The 19438-nt window shown below is 44.5% G+C and overlaps 2 protein-coding genes across 2 annotated transcripts in view; both read left to right on the top strand.

The window, feature by feature from the left end:
• The window catches only part of MRPS6 (mitochondrial ribosomal protein S6), a 71660-nt gene that overhangs the window by 3842 nt on the left and 48380 nt on the right, over nt 1-19438 (top strand). The window lies entirely within an intron of this gene.
• On the top strand, nt 15341-18200 carry SLC5A3 (solute carrier family 5 member 3). Its single transcript, XM_030202172.1, has one exon. It carries the CDS (start codon nt 15596-15598, stop codon nt 17744-17746), a length of 2151 nt encoding a protein of 716 aa, XP_030058032.1. The 5' UTR covers nt 15341-15595; the 3' UTR covers nt 17747-18200.

The raw sequence follows: 19438 nt of genomic DNA on the forward strand, positions 1-19438 counted from the left end.
ATGCAACTGAGCTACAACGAGCATCTCATTTGCATTCCCTATCGTTGATGCATTCCTGTTCCCTACCGATTCGCTATGGAATCGGTAGGGAACGGGAATTACCGATGACTTTAGTGCATCTGGCTCTAAATCTTCTGGAATCTCTTTTGGTCACTACCTGAAACCCTGAGCTGCATTATTCAGGAAACTTCAGTGACAAAGGGGGAATTTGGATTTAGCTTGAACCTTTTTTAGTAGCTCAAGGTGAGTTCCTTTCAGGTTCAGTAGGTATTCCCCGGTGGTTTATGACTTTAAGATTAACTGAGGCAAGGGAGAGTTTAAGTGACTTGTCCATGATCACAGTGGGATTTGCACCCTGGCTTTGCTGGTTCTCAGCCCACTGCTCTAACCATTAGATTCCTCCACTTTTCCAACTCTTTTGTTCTCAAGTGGGCAGAGCGTAGTGCTTACATAAGTATTGCCATACTGGGACAGACCAAAGGTCCATCAAGCCCAGCATCCTGTTTCCAATAGTGGCCAATCCAGGTCACAAATACCTGGCAAGATCCCCAAAAAGTACAAAACATTTTGTAGCTTATCCCAGAAATAGTGCCTAGGGTCTCTGGCGCCCCCCTGCAGACTATCAGTTGGCACGCACCCCCCCCCCCCCCGGACTTTTAAATTTACCACGTGTGCGCAGCGTCAGTGAAAGCGCTGCCTGTCTGACGTCTCTCCACCAGCCCAGCCTTCCCTTCGCTTGTTGGTTCCCTCTGTGTCCCGCCTTCTTCTGACATCATTTCCTTGAGGGAACGAGCGAAGGGAAGGCTGGGCTGGTGGAGAGACGTCAGACAGGCGGCGCTTTCACTGATGCTGCGCACACATCGGAGGCGGAGTGAGGTAAATTTAAAGCGCCGGGGATAGAGGGGAGCGGAGGAGTAAGATTTTTTTTTTTAAAATACAGCGCGACGGCGCGGCGCCCTTGAAGGCAGGCACCCCCCTGCAGCGCTTACCATACTTACCGTGTTGGCACGGCCCTGCCCAGCCGCTTTAGCCTTTCCTCATAGGGTCTGCTCTGTAGGCACCTTAAGTGTATTGGGGTTCCCAATGCATCCTTGGGACGCATCTGGCCAGTCAGGTTTTCAGGATATCATCGATGCAAATCTCTCTCGTGCATATTCATGCACTGCACAAACAGACACATACTTATACATGTACCTTGATCAGGTGATCCTGCATGGTCAGTAGGAGAGGGACACAGGCAGATGCAGCAACCAAACGTAAAAAAATCAAAATCGTTAGTCCCTAACGATTTTTAAAAAAACGAAGAATGCACCAAAAAAAAAAAGTCACACATGCTCAGATCGGTATTGAAACGTACAATGTATCAAAGAATCACAATACACATGGGTAATCGGCCCCTAAATCATGCGCAGAGCAGCCAAGCATTTTGCTGGCTGCTCTGCGCATGCTGCAAACGTCAAAACAAACAAACAAAAAAGCCACAACACATACACGTGGCTACCCGGTCAGCAAAATCCAAAAACAAAGGATCAGGAGGGGGCAAGGGCGCTCGTCCGGAGCGTCCTGTATGGATGGCCTTGCCCCCCCCCCCCCCGCTGCTCCCCACTTTCTGCCGCTTCCCCCCCCCACACGAAAAAGCGAAATTGTAGCAGCCCCGGTCCCCCTCCCTTCCTGTTCTTGTGTTTTGCAAAGCTAACTCCGCCTCCCGTCATTCTTCCGCCCCCGTGCCCCGCCCCCGCTGCCCCCCTGAGGTCGACTACGCCGCTCCCCCCCTCCACCGAGACCCCCCCCTCCCTATTACCGACCCAAGCAGCGCCTCTCACCTCTTTCTGAAGCGCTGCACGGGCAGGAAGATCTGTTGTGTTGGTCGCAGAGTCTCCATGACGTCTCTTCTTCCCTGGCCTAGGCCCACCTCCTTCTGACGGGAGGCGGAGTTAGTTTTGCAAAACACAAGAACAGGAAGGGAGGGGGACCGGGGCTGCTACAATTTCACTTTTTCGTGGTGGGTGGGAAAGCGGTGGAAAGTGGGGAGCAGCGGGGGGGGTGCGCGGGGCGGAGGAATGATGGGAGGCGGAGTTAGCTTTTGCAAAACAGAAGAACAGGAAGGGAGGGGGACCGGGGCTGCTAGAATTTCGCTTTCTCGTGTGTGGGGGGGGGGGGGAGTGGCGGATAGTGGGGAGCAGCGGGGGGGGGGGGGGCATGGCCGTCCATACAGGACGCTCCTGATGAGCGCCCTTGCCCCCTCCCGATCCTTTTTATTTTTTTTATTTGATGTGTTTTCTGATGTCCTTTGGACCAATCACAGCGCTTTTAGCTCTGCTAATGCGCTTTGATTGGCTCAAAGTTTATGATTTTTCCTAGCACAGAGCTGTCCTAACGAGAGGTCCAGACCTCTCGTTAGATTTCCTGCCTTTTTCCTGCGTAAAGGCAATTGGAAAAGGTTAGTGCATCTCGTTTCAATGGGGTTTTTGCATTAATTGCTCATCTCCATTCCGTTTTCGTTAGCTGCTGGCTTCCTCGGTAAAAGCCCTTTGATGCATGCAACGGATCAAATTTTCCTGGTTGGAGGGTCATTAAAGGCTCATTAAGCTTTAGTGCATCTGCCTCACAGTGTGTTTAGATCTAGAGGAGCTAGCAACTTCTGTTTCCTTTGTAAGTAATTGATGGGGGTCTGTTAGCACATCGTCTCCCAACCCTGCCCTATAGGCAAACCTAGTCAGTTGGATTCTCAGGATTACTGCAACAAATATATATGAGATTTGCATGCGCTAGCATTCCAGTGCATGAAAATCTGTAATAGGCATGCGTGAGAGGAGTGTGTGTCTGGTTAGGTGTGCCTGACAGGGTTGTTAAGTTGTTTTTTTTATTTATTTTAATTTATAATTTGACTAACTCGGGAGCCCCTGATGTGCCATTTTGGCATTTACAGTTTTGATAATAACACTCAGCGTCACAAAATCTCTCGGGAGGGTTTGCATATCCTCTCTATTATCAGAGGAGAACTAGGGGTGGAGAAAAGTAAATCAACTTGCAGACAGGGCTGATGATAGACACGGGGGCCCCAAAGCCTGGCAGCAGACTGCGCTGCTTTCGGTTTTGGGCAAGTATGAGGCCCCTTCTGTCATGGGGGCCCAGGGCAAGTGTCCTGCTTGCAAAAGTGATCCTGCCTTTGTAAGAGGCTTGAAGTTTCACTGCAGTGACATCTGTCAGACATGCTTGGTTCTAAATGAAACTGTTTGTGCTTGCATTGGTGCAGTAGCAAAGATCTAACGCACCAGGAGCCGCTAATGAAATGGTGTGAGCTAAATCTAAATAAAATAAAGCAAGCATTTTGAAGAAAGAGGACTGGTCCGTCTTGCTGAGCTAATTTCCTGTGGACTGCTGTGGAGCTTGGTCCTTCGAATATACACTTTAGTGCTCAACAAACATCAGTAGGTCTGACAATGGCCCTTTAGTGCTGTGGCCTTCAACCCAAACCTAGCCAGTCTATTTTTCAGGGTATTCATGCATATTCGTTCTGAATATGTTGAAAACCAGAGTGGCAAGGTGGGCCTTGATGGCACACACTAAGCCAGGGTTTCTCATCTCCTCAAATATTGTGTTCAATTCTGGTCACCGCATCTCAAAAAAGATATAGTGGAATTAGAAAAGGTACAGAGAAGTGTGACGAAAATGATAAAGGGGATGGGACGACTTCCCTATGAGGAAAGGCTGAAGTGGCTAGGGCTCTTCAGCTTAGAGAAAAGACGGCTGAGGGGAGATATGATAGAGGTCTATAAAATAATGAGTGGAATGGAACGGGTAGACGTGAATCGTTTACTCTTTTTCCAAAAATACTAGGACTAGGGGGATGCGATGAAGCTGCCAAGTAGTAAATTTAATACGAATCGGAGAAACGTTTTCTTCACTCAATGTGTAATTAAACTCTGGAATTCGTTGCTAGAGAATGTGGTAAAGACTATTAGCTTAGCGGGGTTTAAAAAAGGTCTGGACGGCTTCCTAAAGGAAAAGTCCATAGACCATTACTAAAATGACTTGGGGAAAATCCACTGCTTATTTCTGGGAAAAGCAGCATAAAATGTATTGAAGTCTTTCGGGATCTTGCCAGGTATTTGTGACCTGGATTGGCTACTGTTGTAGACAGGATGCTGGGCTTGATGGACCTTTGGTCTGTCCCAGTGTGGCAATGCTTATATACTTATGTCTCCAATTCAAAACTCAACATACCTAGCAAACCTCTTCATCTCAGCACAGCACCTTTCAAAACAAAATGATGCGTGCTGAATTAACTCATTAAAATGGAAAGTAGCTTAAGCCTGCGGTGGTGGTTGTCATTGCCATCTGCAGGGAACACTATTAAGAGATGGTAATTCTTATTTAGAATTACAGCTTGGGAGAATTGGGCGCACAGTGTTTTTTGGAATGTAGAATTTTCCTGTTGAGGGTTATGCAGGTCAAAAAAAAAATGAGGTAATTTAAATTTTAGTCTGAACAACATGAGGCTCGTAGTCACAGTGGTCCTCTGTTGAAAATAAAAATATTTCTTGAGCCCAGTTGGACAAACAAATTATTCATAAGCTCATAGGATTTAACAGAATGTCCCTCATGTATGTCGAGCACTGCCTCGTAAAGCTGAGAGCTTATAGTTTGAAAGAACATGACATTGCTTTAAGCTGTTAAAGTTAATATTTACTCATGCAAAATGAATGCAAAAATAAACCAGGGCTGTATTGAAATTATTTTTACTGGAACCTTGTACAGGTTTTCTGGTACTGCGTCTTTTATTTAAAAGATGTCTGCCACCCCCTAATCAAAAATGGAAGTCCTAAGCAATGTACAGTTTAGCAAAATAAAGACCTAATCAAATAAAAACAGACACATGATAATCAATGAAATCATTACTCTCCTAAACCATAAGGGCCTTTAGAGAAGTTATGGAGGCCTTGGCTGAAAGTTAGAAATATATTCGCAGGTGGATACGATAGTGGTAAAGTATAAAAGTTCTTAACCAGGTACAATTATGCCATCTGGGATGCATCCACATTTAACATGCAAGAATCCCCAAAACAAGAAGCACTACCGGGAGACTTAGAAACATGAAAAAACGAAGGCAGATAAGACCATATGGCCTATCCAGTAGTGGCGTGTTCACGGACGGAGGGGGCCACTCCAAATCTTGTTAAATGGTGCGCAGGGATGCCAGAGCTCCACCAGCGGAAGAAATTCCTCGCTGAGTCTCTCCCTTCCTCCTTGCGCTGCTGCACTAATCTGGAAGTTGGTTGGGTGCCTCCAGCTGCTGACGTGCTTAGTTTGACAAGAACTCAGCATGCTCGGGAAGGCCTAGAGTTGATGGCTGGAGGCACCCCACCGACTTCTGGGTTAATGTACCAACGTGAGCAGGAGGAGAGCGACTTGGCATTCTTTGGATAGTGGAGCTTTAGCATCCCTGTCAGCAAAGGTATCATTTTTTAATGTACTGGGGGAGGGGGAAGCAATATGTTGCTGCCTCAGTCCACCTTTGGGCCCTCCCCTCCCCCCCAAAACAAAATGTAGGCCTGGCTACGCCTTTGCTATCCAGTCGGCCCATCCGTAACATCTACTCTCCCTTGCACTCCTATAGATCTCCTGTGTATTTGTCCAAAACTTTCTTGAATTCAGATATAGTTTTTGTCTCTGCCACCTTCCCCGGGAATCCGTTCCACACATTTTTCTCCTTTTGCGTGAAGATGTTACTTCTGAGTCTGGCCCCCTTCACCTTCATCCTATGCCCCCTCATTGCAGAGTTTTTTCCTTTCAGTTGAAAGAGGCTTGCCTCTTGTGCCTTTATGCCACGTAGGTATTTAAACGTCTTTATTATATCTCCCATCTCCCGCCTGTCTCTCATGTCTCTTAATCAAATTTACTGTATATTGACCTAGTGTTTGACAAACAGCTACATTTCCAGCATAGCAGATCCTCACCTTCAAGCCTAGTTCTCCCAGTCTAATTTTGGCGGACGCTCCTGAAAATAGAATATAGTCACCACCCTCTCTAGGAGACTGCAAGAGGGATTTGTGGTTTTGTTTTGGAAGTTTAAGCCCCAAGGAGTCTGTTGTGAATTTTATAGTAAGATTCTGAACATACTTTATATTTCTTTTTTTTTTTTTTTTTTTTAGATGTTATCGATGTTCGTATTCCAATTTGTCTCTGGTAAAAATGATTACTGTATGTAGCCTTAAATATATTAGTGTGGTTAGCTCCATAGTTTGAAATGCTTATTAAAGAATTGTAATACTTTTGCCTCCTAGGAGAATTTTGGAACTAGATATGCACCTCGGAACTCTCTCTTTTCCCAGTATGTGTTGCAACCTCCCTCCCAGGAATCTCTGTGCCTTAAATGGATATATGAGAGCAAGTGATGCCATGCAAGAAGCCTACCCAGGATTAGATTTAGTACTGCTATGGTGACCTCTGTGAACTGACCATAGTGCGATTATAAGTAGTTTTAAGGGGAGATGCTATGTTCCATTGTGACCCTAGGAGATTAGGGTTGTGGTTGACCCTTATAGGGGGGGAAATAAGAATTAGTGAAGGCCACTCTTACAGACCCATTGAGAGATGGATGCACAGGAGTCACTGAGGGTTATGTATGGAAGCTTCCGGGACGAGCGTGATCAGAAATAAAAAGGGTTGGGGGGGGGGGGGGGGGAGAAGGCAGGAGGATGTCCACATCTGGCATAAATGGCAAATTTAGCACTCTTGTAGCAGTGATGGGGTACAAAATGGTAGTATTCCATTGAAAAAAAACGAGACATTTAGAAAGGAGGCAGTGAGCACTGGAGAAAAGAAAATTAAACAGAGGGTGAGGGACAGGCAGGTGATCAAAATGACAGGGGGAGAAAGGTATGGCCCTGTCTTTTGATAGAGGGAAAGAGAGCATCAAGGTTTTGGAGGGATGGAGAAAAGTGAGAAGTAGAAGACTGATGGAAGAGGGAGAGGCACTAAAATTTATGGAGGAGGTGAAAGATGAGTTTCTGAAGGGGAAACGGAAGAGAAGAATGGAAATGTTAAAAAGGAAGGGAAGACAAGGGGGGGCAAGAAATGGATTGTTGTGAAAAGACAAAAATGGATGAAGAATTGAAGACTTGATTAGAGGGGGATTATAGGAGTAGAAAAAATATTTCTTAAAATATGTTGACTCGGGGCTGCACAAAATTCATCTTGTGAACTTGAGAGAGCTGCATAATAGTCTCTACCACTGATTTTCTTTTTCACATTTTTTTTGCGTGGCTCAGTGGAAAAGTATTGTTAAAACTCGTTCATTAAAATTCTTTGCATTTCTATGAAATGTTTTATTGCCTAGCATTCCATACTTAAGACTTGGCTTGCACACTGAACTGGAAAAAATAGTGACAGCTAAGTTGACACTTTTAAAAAGACTGGATTTTATTTCTCGAGCCACTTGCATTGAAGGATTTGACTTTTCTATTTTTGCCTTAAAAATGGTCTTGGTCCCCCCCCCCCCCCCCCCCCCCGACATGGGCACAGTTGAAGGACGAGTAAGGTAATGTGTTAATAGCATTGGCTCAGTTTACTTGTTTGCATGGCTGTTTCAATAAACTCGTAAGTGAACCGAAACGGGCATTATTACGTCTATATGGAATAAGGAGCAGACTATGGGGGATGCAGAGGGACGAAGGGCTTCATTTGCTTAAGAATGGAGGTCCATGTGTGGAAAACAGTAGCTCAGTGGTAGGGCTGTCCCTGAGTACAAAGCCAAATATGCTTTAAAATTTTCTGAAAAATGTATTTACTATTTGCATTTTTTTTTTTTTTTTTTTTTTAGTTTTTACAGATCAAGTAAGAAACTAGTGACTATGGCAGGTGCAAAGGTTTGGATACCTTTTCAGTCGGTGTTTTGCAATACCTCTTTTGGCAGAAGTACTGGCGTCCAAGTGTTTCTTGTAATTAGCCACAAGTCTTTTTTTCTATTCTTGCTTTTGGAATTCTTTTCCATGGTATCTTGGACTCTTCTAGCTCAGGTATTCTTAGCTCTCTTGCATAAGTTGTATGTTTTCAGTTCTTCCACAGATTTCAATAATTAATTTTTGGGACTATGAAGAAAGCCCTCTTCAAAAGCTTCTCTCTATTTCTGTAAGTACTTCATGCTTGACTTTGAGGTATTTTTGATCATTAGCTACAATTTACACCTCTTTCAGCTCCAATTCCTTAACTCACTAATGGGCCGATGATCAGAAGCAAATGCATGCTAAACAGGGCTCTCAGCGCAAGTAGAATGCAAATGCATGCTACACATATTCCTCTCGAATGATCAGCGAGAAGTGCGACAAACATTGGCGTGCTGTCCGTGGCAAACCCTATGCCAGCTCAGAGCTGATGTTAGGGTTTGCAGACCATTGGGGAGGAATGGTGAGCCCTGTTGAGCATGCATTTGCATGCTAGCAGGCCCCCCCATCCCCCCAATGCAGCCCCTCTTCAGGAGCAGGAACCCCAAGCCAGTGTCACAGGGGCTGGAGATCCAGCGGAATTTCAGTCCCCCCGACGCCCCCCCTCCCCCAACCTGGTGGTCTAGCGGCCCTCTTCCCCGCTCCCGTACCTTTGTTGGAGGAGGGAGGTAGTTCACTCCCTCTTATTCCAGCAACACCACCTTGAAAATGGCGACGCCCTGCCCAGTGCATCCTGGAATGCGCTGGGCAAGGCTTCCCACCATATAAGACTTAGTAAACAGGGCCCTTAAGGACATTAAATTCTAGGATATATTAGAATTAATTTGAATCCATTCTTCCTTCTACCCACACAATGCGGGGTGAATTTTGTAACAGTTGATATGTTAATTTTTAAGTGCTTCCCCTTTTTTTTTTCTCCAAATATATTGTGTGGTTATGGTGAAAAACAGTAGTGTAACAAAGAGAGAGAACTAAGTAGAAAAAGAGTCCAAGCAGAAAAAACAGCACAAAGGGCCTTTAAAAACGAAGGGAACACAGTTCTTTCATTAAAAAAAGTCCTTTAATAATGAACTTTGATTGAAGAAAGACCAGACACGGGCCGTGTTTCGGTGCTACCGCACCTACGTCAGGGGTCACACCAATGACAAGAGAGGTTTCTACAGACAAAATTCAAACGTCTGATGTTTTCAAAAGTTGTCTATGATATATTCCTCCGAATGTCATACAATATGGTATCAATTGTCAATTGATACTCACACTGATGGTGTGCGTGAGCTCCACATTGTATGACATTCGGAGGAATATATCATAGACAACTTTTGAAAACATCAGACGTTTGAATTTTGTCTGTAGAAACCTCTCTTGTCATTGGTGTGACCCCTGACGTAGGTGCGGTAGCACCGAAACACGGCCCGTGTCTGGTCTTTCTTCAATCAAAGTTCATTATTAAAGGACTTTTTTTAATGAAAGAACTGTGTTCCCTTTATTTTTAAAGGCCCTTTGTGCTGTTTTTTTTCTGTATGGTGAAAAACAGGTCCATTTTTTGTGTCGTCAATCCAGAGCACTTTGTTATAAAAAGAACAGGTTTGTCAAGATTTCTTTTACGTACTTGACCTTTACGTTGAGATTATAGAAAAAGTTTCATTCTGATAACTCTCCCATGCAGATCGTTGTTATCCACTAGTTCATAGTAGTATAGCCTACACAACTACTCCAGTGTCGGCCGAAGTTTTCAGCGGTTCATTTGCAGATCTGGCTGGTTTTCAACCAGTTGTATCAGATTTGACTTTGTGGTTTTCAGTACTTGCTGTGACTTCAGCAGCACCATGGACCTTTAATTCTCTTCCTACCTCTCCCTTCGCACCTTTAGTGTTCACTCTGGTGGATCCTCTTCTACTTCTATCCCTCTGCCTGTCGGCGTACCTCAGGGTTCTGTTCTTGGTCCCCTCCTCTTTTCTATCTACACTTCTTCCCTTGGTTCATTAATCTCATCCCATGGCTTTTCCTACTATCTCTATGCTGATTACTCCCAAATCTACCTTTCTACCCCTGATATCTCACCTTGCATCCAAACCAAAGTTTCAGCGTGCTTGTCTGACATTGCTATCTGGATGTCTCAACGCCACCTGAAATTAAACATGACCAAAACCGAACTTCTCATTTTTCCCCCCAAACCCACCTCCCCACTCACCCCGTTTTCTATTTCTGTTGATGGCTCTCTCATTCTCCCTGTCTCCTCGGCTCGAAACCTTGGGGTCATCTTTGACTCTTCTCTCTCCTTCTCTGCTCACATCCAGCAGACCGCCAAGACCTGTCGTTTCTTTCTTTACAACATCCGTAAAATTCGCCCCTTTCTTTCTGAGCACTCTACCAAAACCCTCATCCACACCCTTGTCACCTCTCGTTTAGACTACTGCAATCTGCTTCTTGCTGGCCTCCCACTTAGTCACCTCTCCCCCCTCCAATCAGTTCAAAACTCTGCTGCCCGTCTCATCTTCCGCCAGGGTCGCTTTACTCATACTACCCCTCTCCTCAAGTCGCTTCACTGGCTCCCTATCCGTTTTCGCATCCTGTTCAAACTTCTTCTACTAACCTATAAATGTACTCACTCTGCTGCTCCCCAGTATCTCTCCACACTCGTCCTTTCCTACACCCCTTCCTGTGCACTCCGCTCCGTGGATAAATCCTTCTTATCTGTTCCCTTCTCCACTACTGCCAACTCCAGACTTCGCGCCTTCTGTCTCGCTGCACCCTACGCCTGGAATAAACTTCCTGAGCCCCTACGTCTTGCCCCTTCCTTGGCCACCTTTAAATCTAGACTGAAAGCCCACCTCTTTAACATTGCTTTTGACTCGTAACCACTTGTAACCACCTGCCTCCACCTACCCTCCTCCTTCCTGTACACAATAATTGATTTGATTTGCTTACTTTATTTTTTGTCTATTAGATTGTAAGCTCTTTGAGCAGGGACTGTCTTTCTTCTATGTTTGTGCAGCGCTGCGTATGCCTTGTAGCGCTATAGAAATGCTAAATAGTAGTAGTAGTAGTAGTAGTAGTAATTTTGTAAGTGCAAGCTGGAAGAGTTTTTAAAGATGTATAATTTTTTTTTCCCAAATGCTCAAACAGCTGCTTAGAGAAGGTATTTATTTAGGTAGACTCGATATACTGCCTTAGGCTGATGGGTAGATCTAGGTGGTGTATAATAAAAAATTTTAAATAAGGAAAGAAGAAAAGAACTCTAATAATTTTGACAGGAAAGAATACACATTCATTCAATTAAAGGCTAGAATATAAAAGTAGGGAGGATTAGTAAGAAGGGAAAGTAGACAGAACAGTCACAAGCTGAGAGGTTAGAAGAAGCAGAGTAGTGTTCACCTGTGGCATTTTCACCTACTAATTCAAGGTTTAATACATCGCTAAGGGCCTCCTTCGGTGCGGTAATACCAACAAAGGTCATTTACTTTGAATGGGCTCCATTAGCATTGCCACACGGGAACTGCTTGCATGGCTCGATAAGAGGCCCTGAACCTTTTGGGTCATATTAACAACATCAAGTAACAATGAACCCACTGGAAGTGTGTCCAGACTTTATTTGCACCTGCCTCACTTATGTTGAATCTAAGATCAGCAAATAGTAACTTTATGTATTAAACCTGCAGAAAGATGAACCGTATGTGTCCGTCTAGAGGTCGAGGGCAGTTTGGGGACTAAAAATGGCCAAAAATGGTGTGACCGTGTATAAGTTGATACAGGGTCCCACGTTGCTCCCTCCAGGTCCAGCTCCACCTCTCCCCACCCCCCTTCCCATAGCCCACAGATTTCAACAGGGTTAGAACAGACTTAAAGTCAGAAGGAAACAGCTAAATCATCAGATTTCAGTACATGAGTAGCTATACTGGGTCAGACCAATGGTCCATCTAGCCCACGTTCCTGCTTCCAGCAGTGGCCAATTCAGGTCACAAGTACCTGGCAGAAACTCGGGTTACTAGCACCATTCCATGCTACCAATCCCAAGACAAGCAGTTGCTTCTTCCCCACTGTCCATCTCAATAACGGGCTATAGACTTTTCCTCCAGAAACTTGTCCAAATACACTTTTTTTTTTTTAACCCCAGTTAAATGCTAACCACCTTTACCACATCCTTAGGCAACGAGTTCCAGAGCTTAACTATTCTTTGAGCGAAAAAATATTTCCTATTTTGTTTTAAAAGTATTTCCATGCAATTTTAATTGTGTCCCCTGGTCTTTGTACTTTCTGAATAAGTGAAAAATTGATTCACTTCCACCTGCTCCACACCACACAGGATTTTGTAGACCTCGATCATATCCCCCCCCCCCCCCCCCCCCCCCGTCAACCGTCTTTTCCAATTTGAAGAGCCCTAACCTTGTATGGGAGCAGTTCATCCCCTTTTTCATTTTGGTCGATCTTCTTTGAATCTCTTCTAATTCCACTATATATTTTTTTGAGATACAGGACCAGAATTGAACACAACACTGGAGCGATACAGAGGCATTATAATATTTTTGTTATTATTTTGCTTTCATCTCCTAATAATTCCTAGCATCCTGTTTGCTTTTTTGGCTGCCGCCACACACTGGGCGGAAGATTTCAGCGTATTGTCTACAATGATACCTAGGTCTTTTTCTTGAGTGCTGACTCCTAAAGTGGACCCTAGCATCAGATAACTATGATTCAGATTACTCTTCCCAATGTGCATCACTTTGCATTTGTCTACATTAAATTTCATCTGCCATTTGGATGCTCAGTCTTCCAGTTTCCTAAGGCCTTCCTGCAATTTTTCACATTCCATATGTGTTTTGACAACTTTTGAATAGATTCGTGTCATCTGCAGGTTTAATCACTTCGCTCGTCGTCCCAATTTCCAGATCATTTATAAATTTGTGAAATAGCACCGGCCCCAGTACAGATCCCTGCGGCACTCCACTATTCACCCTATGGCCATTTAAGCCTACCCTCTGTTTTTTGTCCAATAACTGATTCTTAATCCACAGAAGGACATTGCCTCCTATCCCATGACTCCTTAATTTTCTCAGGAGTCTCTCATGAGGTCCTTTGTCAAAAGGATAAATCGTTCACTAAAGCAAAATATATTTTCACAAACCACTCGCCTTTCCTATCCAAGGAGAATGTTTCATTCAGGAATCAGCATTTCTCAGCACCCACACACCAGTGGCGTAGCCACGGGATCCAGGGCCCCCCAGTATGGATCCAGGGCCCCTGGTTTTGCTGGCAGGAGTCCCCCACCCCCTGCCAGCTGAAGCGTTTCTCCCGTGCTGCTCTCCTTACATCGTCTGCCCTGCTTCCCTCTCGTCACGTGCATGTTCGTTTTTAGTGAAACCGAGCTTGCGCGATACCCATGCTCAATTTAATTTAAAATTGAGCATGCACAACGTGAGGGCAAGCGATGCAAAGAGAGCATCGCAGGAGAAACGCTTCAGCAGGTGGGGGTTGGGGACCCCCACCAGCCAAGATATGTTGTTGGTTTGGGGGAGGCCAGCAGGCCAAAATTTGCCCCCTCATTTTGGGCTCTGGACCTCCCCACTTCGAGGTCTGGCTACACCCCCGCCACACACACACCTGTTTTTCTTTTACCAAAAAAAAAAAAAAAGCAGTTGGTTCCACTCACCAACTCTTTCCACACATCTCTGCTAAACTTCTTTGAACCTACTGCTTGAATCAACCAATCAAATGGCTTTTAGCTGTCACCTGATAACTGTCACGCACAGTTCATGCAATCATGCCCTCCTCTCATTGTACGTGCTCAGCACAAACTTTCAACCAGACAGAACATTTACGGATTTTAAACAGTCACTACTATTTTATTTTTTTTATCACTCCTCAGCAAAGTTGCCAGGTGGGCGGGTTTTTGCCAGCGGCTGTGGGAAAATTTTGTCGGCCGTGGGATGCGGTTTTTTGGGCGGTTTTCCCGTCGCCGCTGTGCGAGTTTGGCGTTTTTTTCCGGGGCTTCTATTGGTCTAATTCGGTCCGATAGAAGCTTTTCCAGGGATTCTATTGGTCCAAATTGGACCAATAGAAGCCTTTCAGGGGCGGGGTTGACGTCAGGGATGACGCGGGAGGCGGGGATAGTGACGCGGGGGCAGGGTTCGGTGAAGCGGGAGACGGGGATTGGCTACGGGCGGTTTTTGGGCGGGTTTACGGCTTGTTTGGGGCTGGGAAACAAATTTTTCACAGCTGGCAACCCTGCTCCCCAGTCTCACTTGCACATCTCCTCCAAAGCTGTTGTATATACAGTATTTAACGTTTGTACCATGTAGAAATTGTCACTTCAGTATTTGGAGATATATTATTGAAATGTACAGTTTGACTGGGGTATCAAAACCTGTGCATACAACTGTATAACATATTGTTACCCAAGGCCTCTTTTTAGCTGTTCCATGCTTACCTTAATTATGGGTTTATTAGCTGCTATATTGAAATCTCATATAAAGTTTGCTGCTTTTTTATTCAATAGGAACCTGTTTCACCCTTTAGAGAGGGGGCTTGAAAGCTCTTTGGTTTCTTGTCAGTTCCTTGTTGCCTGCTGCTTCTAGATTTGCTTATGACAAGGCTTTGTATTTCCCTCCCATCCGAACTGCCAGTGTGCCACTTGTTACCTCACCTCATTGGCCATATGAAATGTTCAAACATATCACTGAAGGAGCTGTAGGTAACTTAAGTACGTAAGTATTGCCATACTGGGACAGGACAGATTGAAGGTCCGTCAAGCCCAGCATCCTGTTTCCAACAGTGGCCAATCCAGGTTACAAGTACCTGGCAAGATCCCAAAACAGTACGATTTTCCAAGTCCATCTTAATAATGGCTTCTGGACTTTTCGTTTGGAAAGCTATCCAAACTTTTTAAAACCCCGCTAAGCTAACCGCTTTTACCACGTTCTCTGGCAACGAATTCCAGAGTTTAATTACTAACCCCATCTCCCTCCTGTCCACCATCTCTCCCTGAGAGTGTCACAAGACAGTCTTGTGACATTTGGTGGGGGGAGGGGGTGGCCAGGTATTTAATATGGCACTCCTGTGCCATAGTGTCTTTATGCAGTGTACATGCAGCTTTGTTTTTCCTGCTTAGTGCTTCTGTTGTCACTCAAGCAGGAAAATTGTCTTTACCTTCTTGACCCCCTCCTCATATTTTCTGGTATCCAGAAGTACTGTTATACTAATGTTGGTTTCTCTGAAAGGAAGTATTCACAATGTGTAAGATCAATGTTGCAAGTAAACCAAAGGAAGTATTTTTTTTTCCATATCTTCAGGTTGTCCATGTAGAAATGAATTTTTGAGTGTCATTTCTTCCCAAATGAATTCCCATTTCTAATCCTATCTTTTATGTTTTGTCTTTGCTGCCTTGCAGGGTTGATTACAGTAGGCTTCCCTAGACTTAGCAGAAGTTAAGAGTTTTCTTCAGACACCAAAGTTAAATGCTGATGGTCTTGTGGAATATTGCTTTAAACATACCCTGCAAGGCTTCGTTGCTCAAGTTGAGGAACATAATCTCGTACCACATACTACAGCAGCCATTGTCAAGACAGCAGACCAAAGACTGCAAAATTTGCTTATTGTAGAATTTGCATAAGGACTTTCATTCTACATCTGAAGGTTATTTTTGGTTTCCAAAGATGAGGGCTGCAATGGAAGCAGCAGACATCGCCATTGTGGCATTATATTTTGTACTTGTGTTGTGCATTGGATTTTTTGCTATGTGGAAGTCCAACAGGAGTACTGTAAGTGGTTACTTTTTGGCTGGGCGCTCAATGACCTGGGCAGTTATTGGTGCTTCATTGTTTGTAAGCAACATTGGTAGTGAACACTTCATTGGACTTGCTGGATCTGGCGCAGCGAGTGGATTTGCTGTAGGCGCCTGGGAATTCAATGCCCTCCTGCTGTTGCAGCTCCTAGGATGGATCTTCATCCCGGTCTATATACGGTCAGGAGTGTACACCATGCCTGAATACTTATCCAAACGTTTTGGAGGACATAGAATTCAAGTTTATTTTGCAGTGCTTTCTCTGATATTGTATGTCTTCACCAAAATCTCAGTAGACCTTTATTCTGGGGCATTGTTTATTCAAGAATCTCTGGGATGGAATCTCTACTTGTCTGTCATCCTGTTAATCGGAATGACTGCATTGCTTACTGTCACTGGTGGCCTAGTGGCTGTCATATATACAGACACAATCCAGGCTTTGCTCATGGTGGTTGGTGCTCTCAGCCTTATGACTATAAGCTTTATAGAGATCGGTGGGTTTGAAGAAATGAAAAGAAGGTACATGTTGGCAACACCAAACATTACATCAATCTTGTTGACCTATAACTTCACTAATTCCAATTCATGCCATGTCCATCCAAAGCCAGATGCACTGAAAATGTTGCGGGAGCCAACGGACGAAGATATCCCTTGGCCTGGATTTATCTTGGGGCAGACCCCAGCCTCTGTGTGGTATTGGTGTGCGGACCAAGTTATCGTTCAGAGGGTACTGGCAGCTAAAAATATTGCTCATGCCAAAGGGGCCACTTTAATGGCTGGTGTATTAAAGCTCTTACCTATGTTCATCATAGTTATTCCAGGAATGATTTCAAGAATTCTTTTTGCGGATGACATCGCATGCATCAATCCCGAGCACTGTCTGCAAGTCTGTGGCAGCAGAGCTGGATGCTCTAATATCGCTTATCCACGTTTGGTGATGAGGATCCTACCAGTTGGCCTGCGAGGGCTGATGATGGCTGTGATGATTGCTGCTCTCATGAGTGATTTGGACTCGATATTCAACAGCGCCAGCACCATTTTCACTCTTGACATCTACAAGTTCATCCGAAAGAGTGCAACATCTCGCGAACTCATGCTTGTAGGAAGAGTCTTTGTTGTGGTCATGGTATTCATAAGCATTGCTTGGGTGCCGATAATTATAGAAATGCAAGGAGGCCAAATGTACCTTTACATCCAAGAAGTTGCAGACTATTTGACTCCACCAGTGGCTGCTCTGTTTCTGTTGGGCATATTTTGGAAGCGTTGCAATGAGCAAGGGGCCTTTTGTGGGGGCATGGTGGGGTTCGTCCTAGGAGCTCTGCGCCTGATTCTGGCGTTTGTTTACCGTGCCCCGGAGTGTAATCAACCAGACGACAGGCCAAGCTTCATCAAGAAAGTCCATTACATGTACATAGGTACTGCTTTATTTTGGATTACGGGGATTGTTGCAGTCATCGTAAGCCTCCTTACAGCACCACCTAAAAAGGAACAGATTAGAACAACCACCTTCTGGGCACTGACAAGTAAAACTATAAAGCAAAGCATCCCTGCAGAGAAGGATCTGTACGAAGGATCTAAAAAGAAAAACCTTAACTCTAGTGAAACTGAACAAATGATACCAAATGGAAACTGTGATCAACAAACGGGGCACATCCATGTGGAGGACTACACGATCTTGCTGTCTGTGAGAAATAATCCAGTAAGCCCTTCAAGCACAAGCACCTCAGAAGCAGAGACACCTGTGGATTGTTACACAAACGGACAAGCAGTTCTTATGGGGCGAGCCCAGAGGGAGGAGGAGGAGAAGATCGGCGATCGGGGCAAATGCATCACATGTTTGGATTGGTTTTGTGGCTATAAAAGTGAACATGTGGACAAGAGAGAAGCTGGGGATGTTGTGGAGGATGAAATGTTGTGTTTGCAGATGCTGGAAGAGCCTCCAGCCACGAAACGGATACTCAATATCAGCCTGGCATGCATTTGCTCGGTTGGCATATTCATGTTTGTCTATTTCTCTCTCTGAGTAAAAGTGAGTTGGAGATTTGGCATTCTTATGTTAAAATGGTGACTGCTAGATTTGTTTAGGTACTGTTAGTCATACGTCCATTGTTCTTTGTCTTATTGCCAAACCATTTTGCTGTGAACCACAGACATGGAAAAATTTTGCAGGGGGGTGTTCAATTCTCATTTGCTGTATCATCTCGCTGTCTAGTGCCTCCCCACCAAATGAGCAACTTAACAGCCGTTAACTTCCATTCAGTAGGAATACGTTTGCAAGTTATTGTCCATTGTATCACCAAGTTCCAGTGCATTGCTGGTGACTAGTTGAGGTAATCCTTAAGGCATTGCATCTTTTACGCACAGAAATAGTCCTTTTATAAAACTGCCTGAAGTACGTTCGCCTAAACTTATGTACATCCAGTCTGTATATGCATAAGCTTTACCAAACAGAGTGGCGCTGTTCTCACGGGCGGGGATAAGGAAGGGGTTAATACTTGTGCATATTTTTATAAAATACGCACTTGAAATAAACCAGTAAATTTTTGTGTATACCAAAGGGCAGGTGTTTAAAATGCGCACGGATACTTTCCATGGGTTAATTTTTCAAAGGGAAAGTATGAACATGGTGTGGCAGTGACCTGCTAACAGAATTACCCCCTCGAGAGGATAATTCTATAAGGAGCCGCCTAGTTTTTAAGGTCACAGGAACGTGGGTAAATGGTCATGTTCTAGTCATTTGTGTGACCGCCGACTGGCGGGGGAAAAAAGTGTGTGTCGTGGTTTGATGACACGGGCGTAGGCATGGCTGGAGTTCCTGCAGAGCACACATGCACATAAATGATAGCCAGAAATCACGTAAATGATAGTATTGCTAACATCTGGGCATAAGAACTTACTCCAGTTATAGGACTGGTGTACATGATCATGGCCTAAAATGTGTGTATTCTGTAAAGAAAAGTAGGCCCCGGTATATCTTACCTAAACCACGTTGGTTGCACCACAGAAAAATGGTAGATCAAATGTATTATCCTTTTCTTTATAGAATAAGCTTGAAATAGGCACCTGCTTACTCTCTCTTCCTAGACCCCCCCCTGTTGTAGAATGACCTTCTTAATGTGCAGCAATGTTTAAACTAAACACATAGAATATCCTGTCAGGATATTAGAAATATTATTGGACGTTCACTACCATACTCTACGGATAATTGAAGGCAGCAAGAAAGACATTTGTGATTTATGAAATCCTGATTCATACACATATATTTATCTATTTATCTTTAATATTTTATAAATTTGGGAAGTATAGTATTCCAGGAATATGGTCAGCCTGTATCATTTTATTAATTTATGTGCAAATATGAAAATCTGCATTGTATGTCTTTTTCTATGAAGAAGAATCAACTTTATTGGTGAGAGCAAAACAAATGTCTTTATTCTTTTAATCAGTGCACAAAGCGTAATCTATAGTCTCACTCACTCACATTCTGTACGTATCCCAGAACTACCCTATATAGTATAGAGACGAGGAAAGGAAAAACAATTGCAGGCTCTAAATCCAGCCAGTAGGTGTTGACTGGGACACTCTGCTCCTAAGGGCTGTGAGTGTTGCCTGTGTAGCAGTAGCCAGGGCCGCTGAGAGACTGGGCCAGGCCTGGGACAAGGCCGCCCCCGAGGCCTGCCCCCCTCCACCCACCACCGGGCCGGGCCCTCTGCAC

This window comes from Microcaecilia unicolor, chromosome 4, assembly GCF_901765095.1.
Source record: "Microcaecilia unicolor chromosome 4, aMicUni1.1, whole genome shotgun sequence".
Taxonomy (NCBI): Eukaryota; Metazoa; Chordata; class Amphibia; order Gymnophiona; family Siphonopidae; genus Microcaecilia; species Microcaecilia unicolor.

Bases quoted from the DNA above. Each gene is read 5' to 3' on its own strand.
- SLC5A3 (XM_030202172.1), top strand. From the start codon at position 15,596: ATGAGGGCTGCAATGGAAGCAGCAGACATCGCCATTGTGGCATTATAT.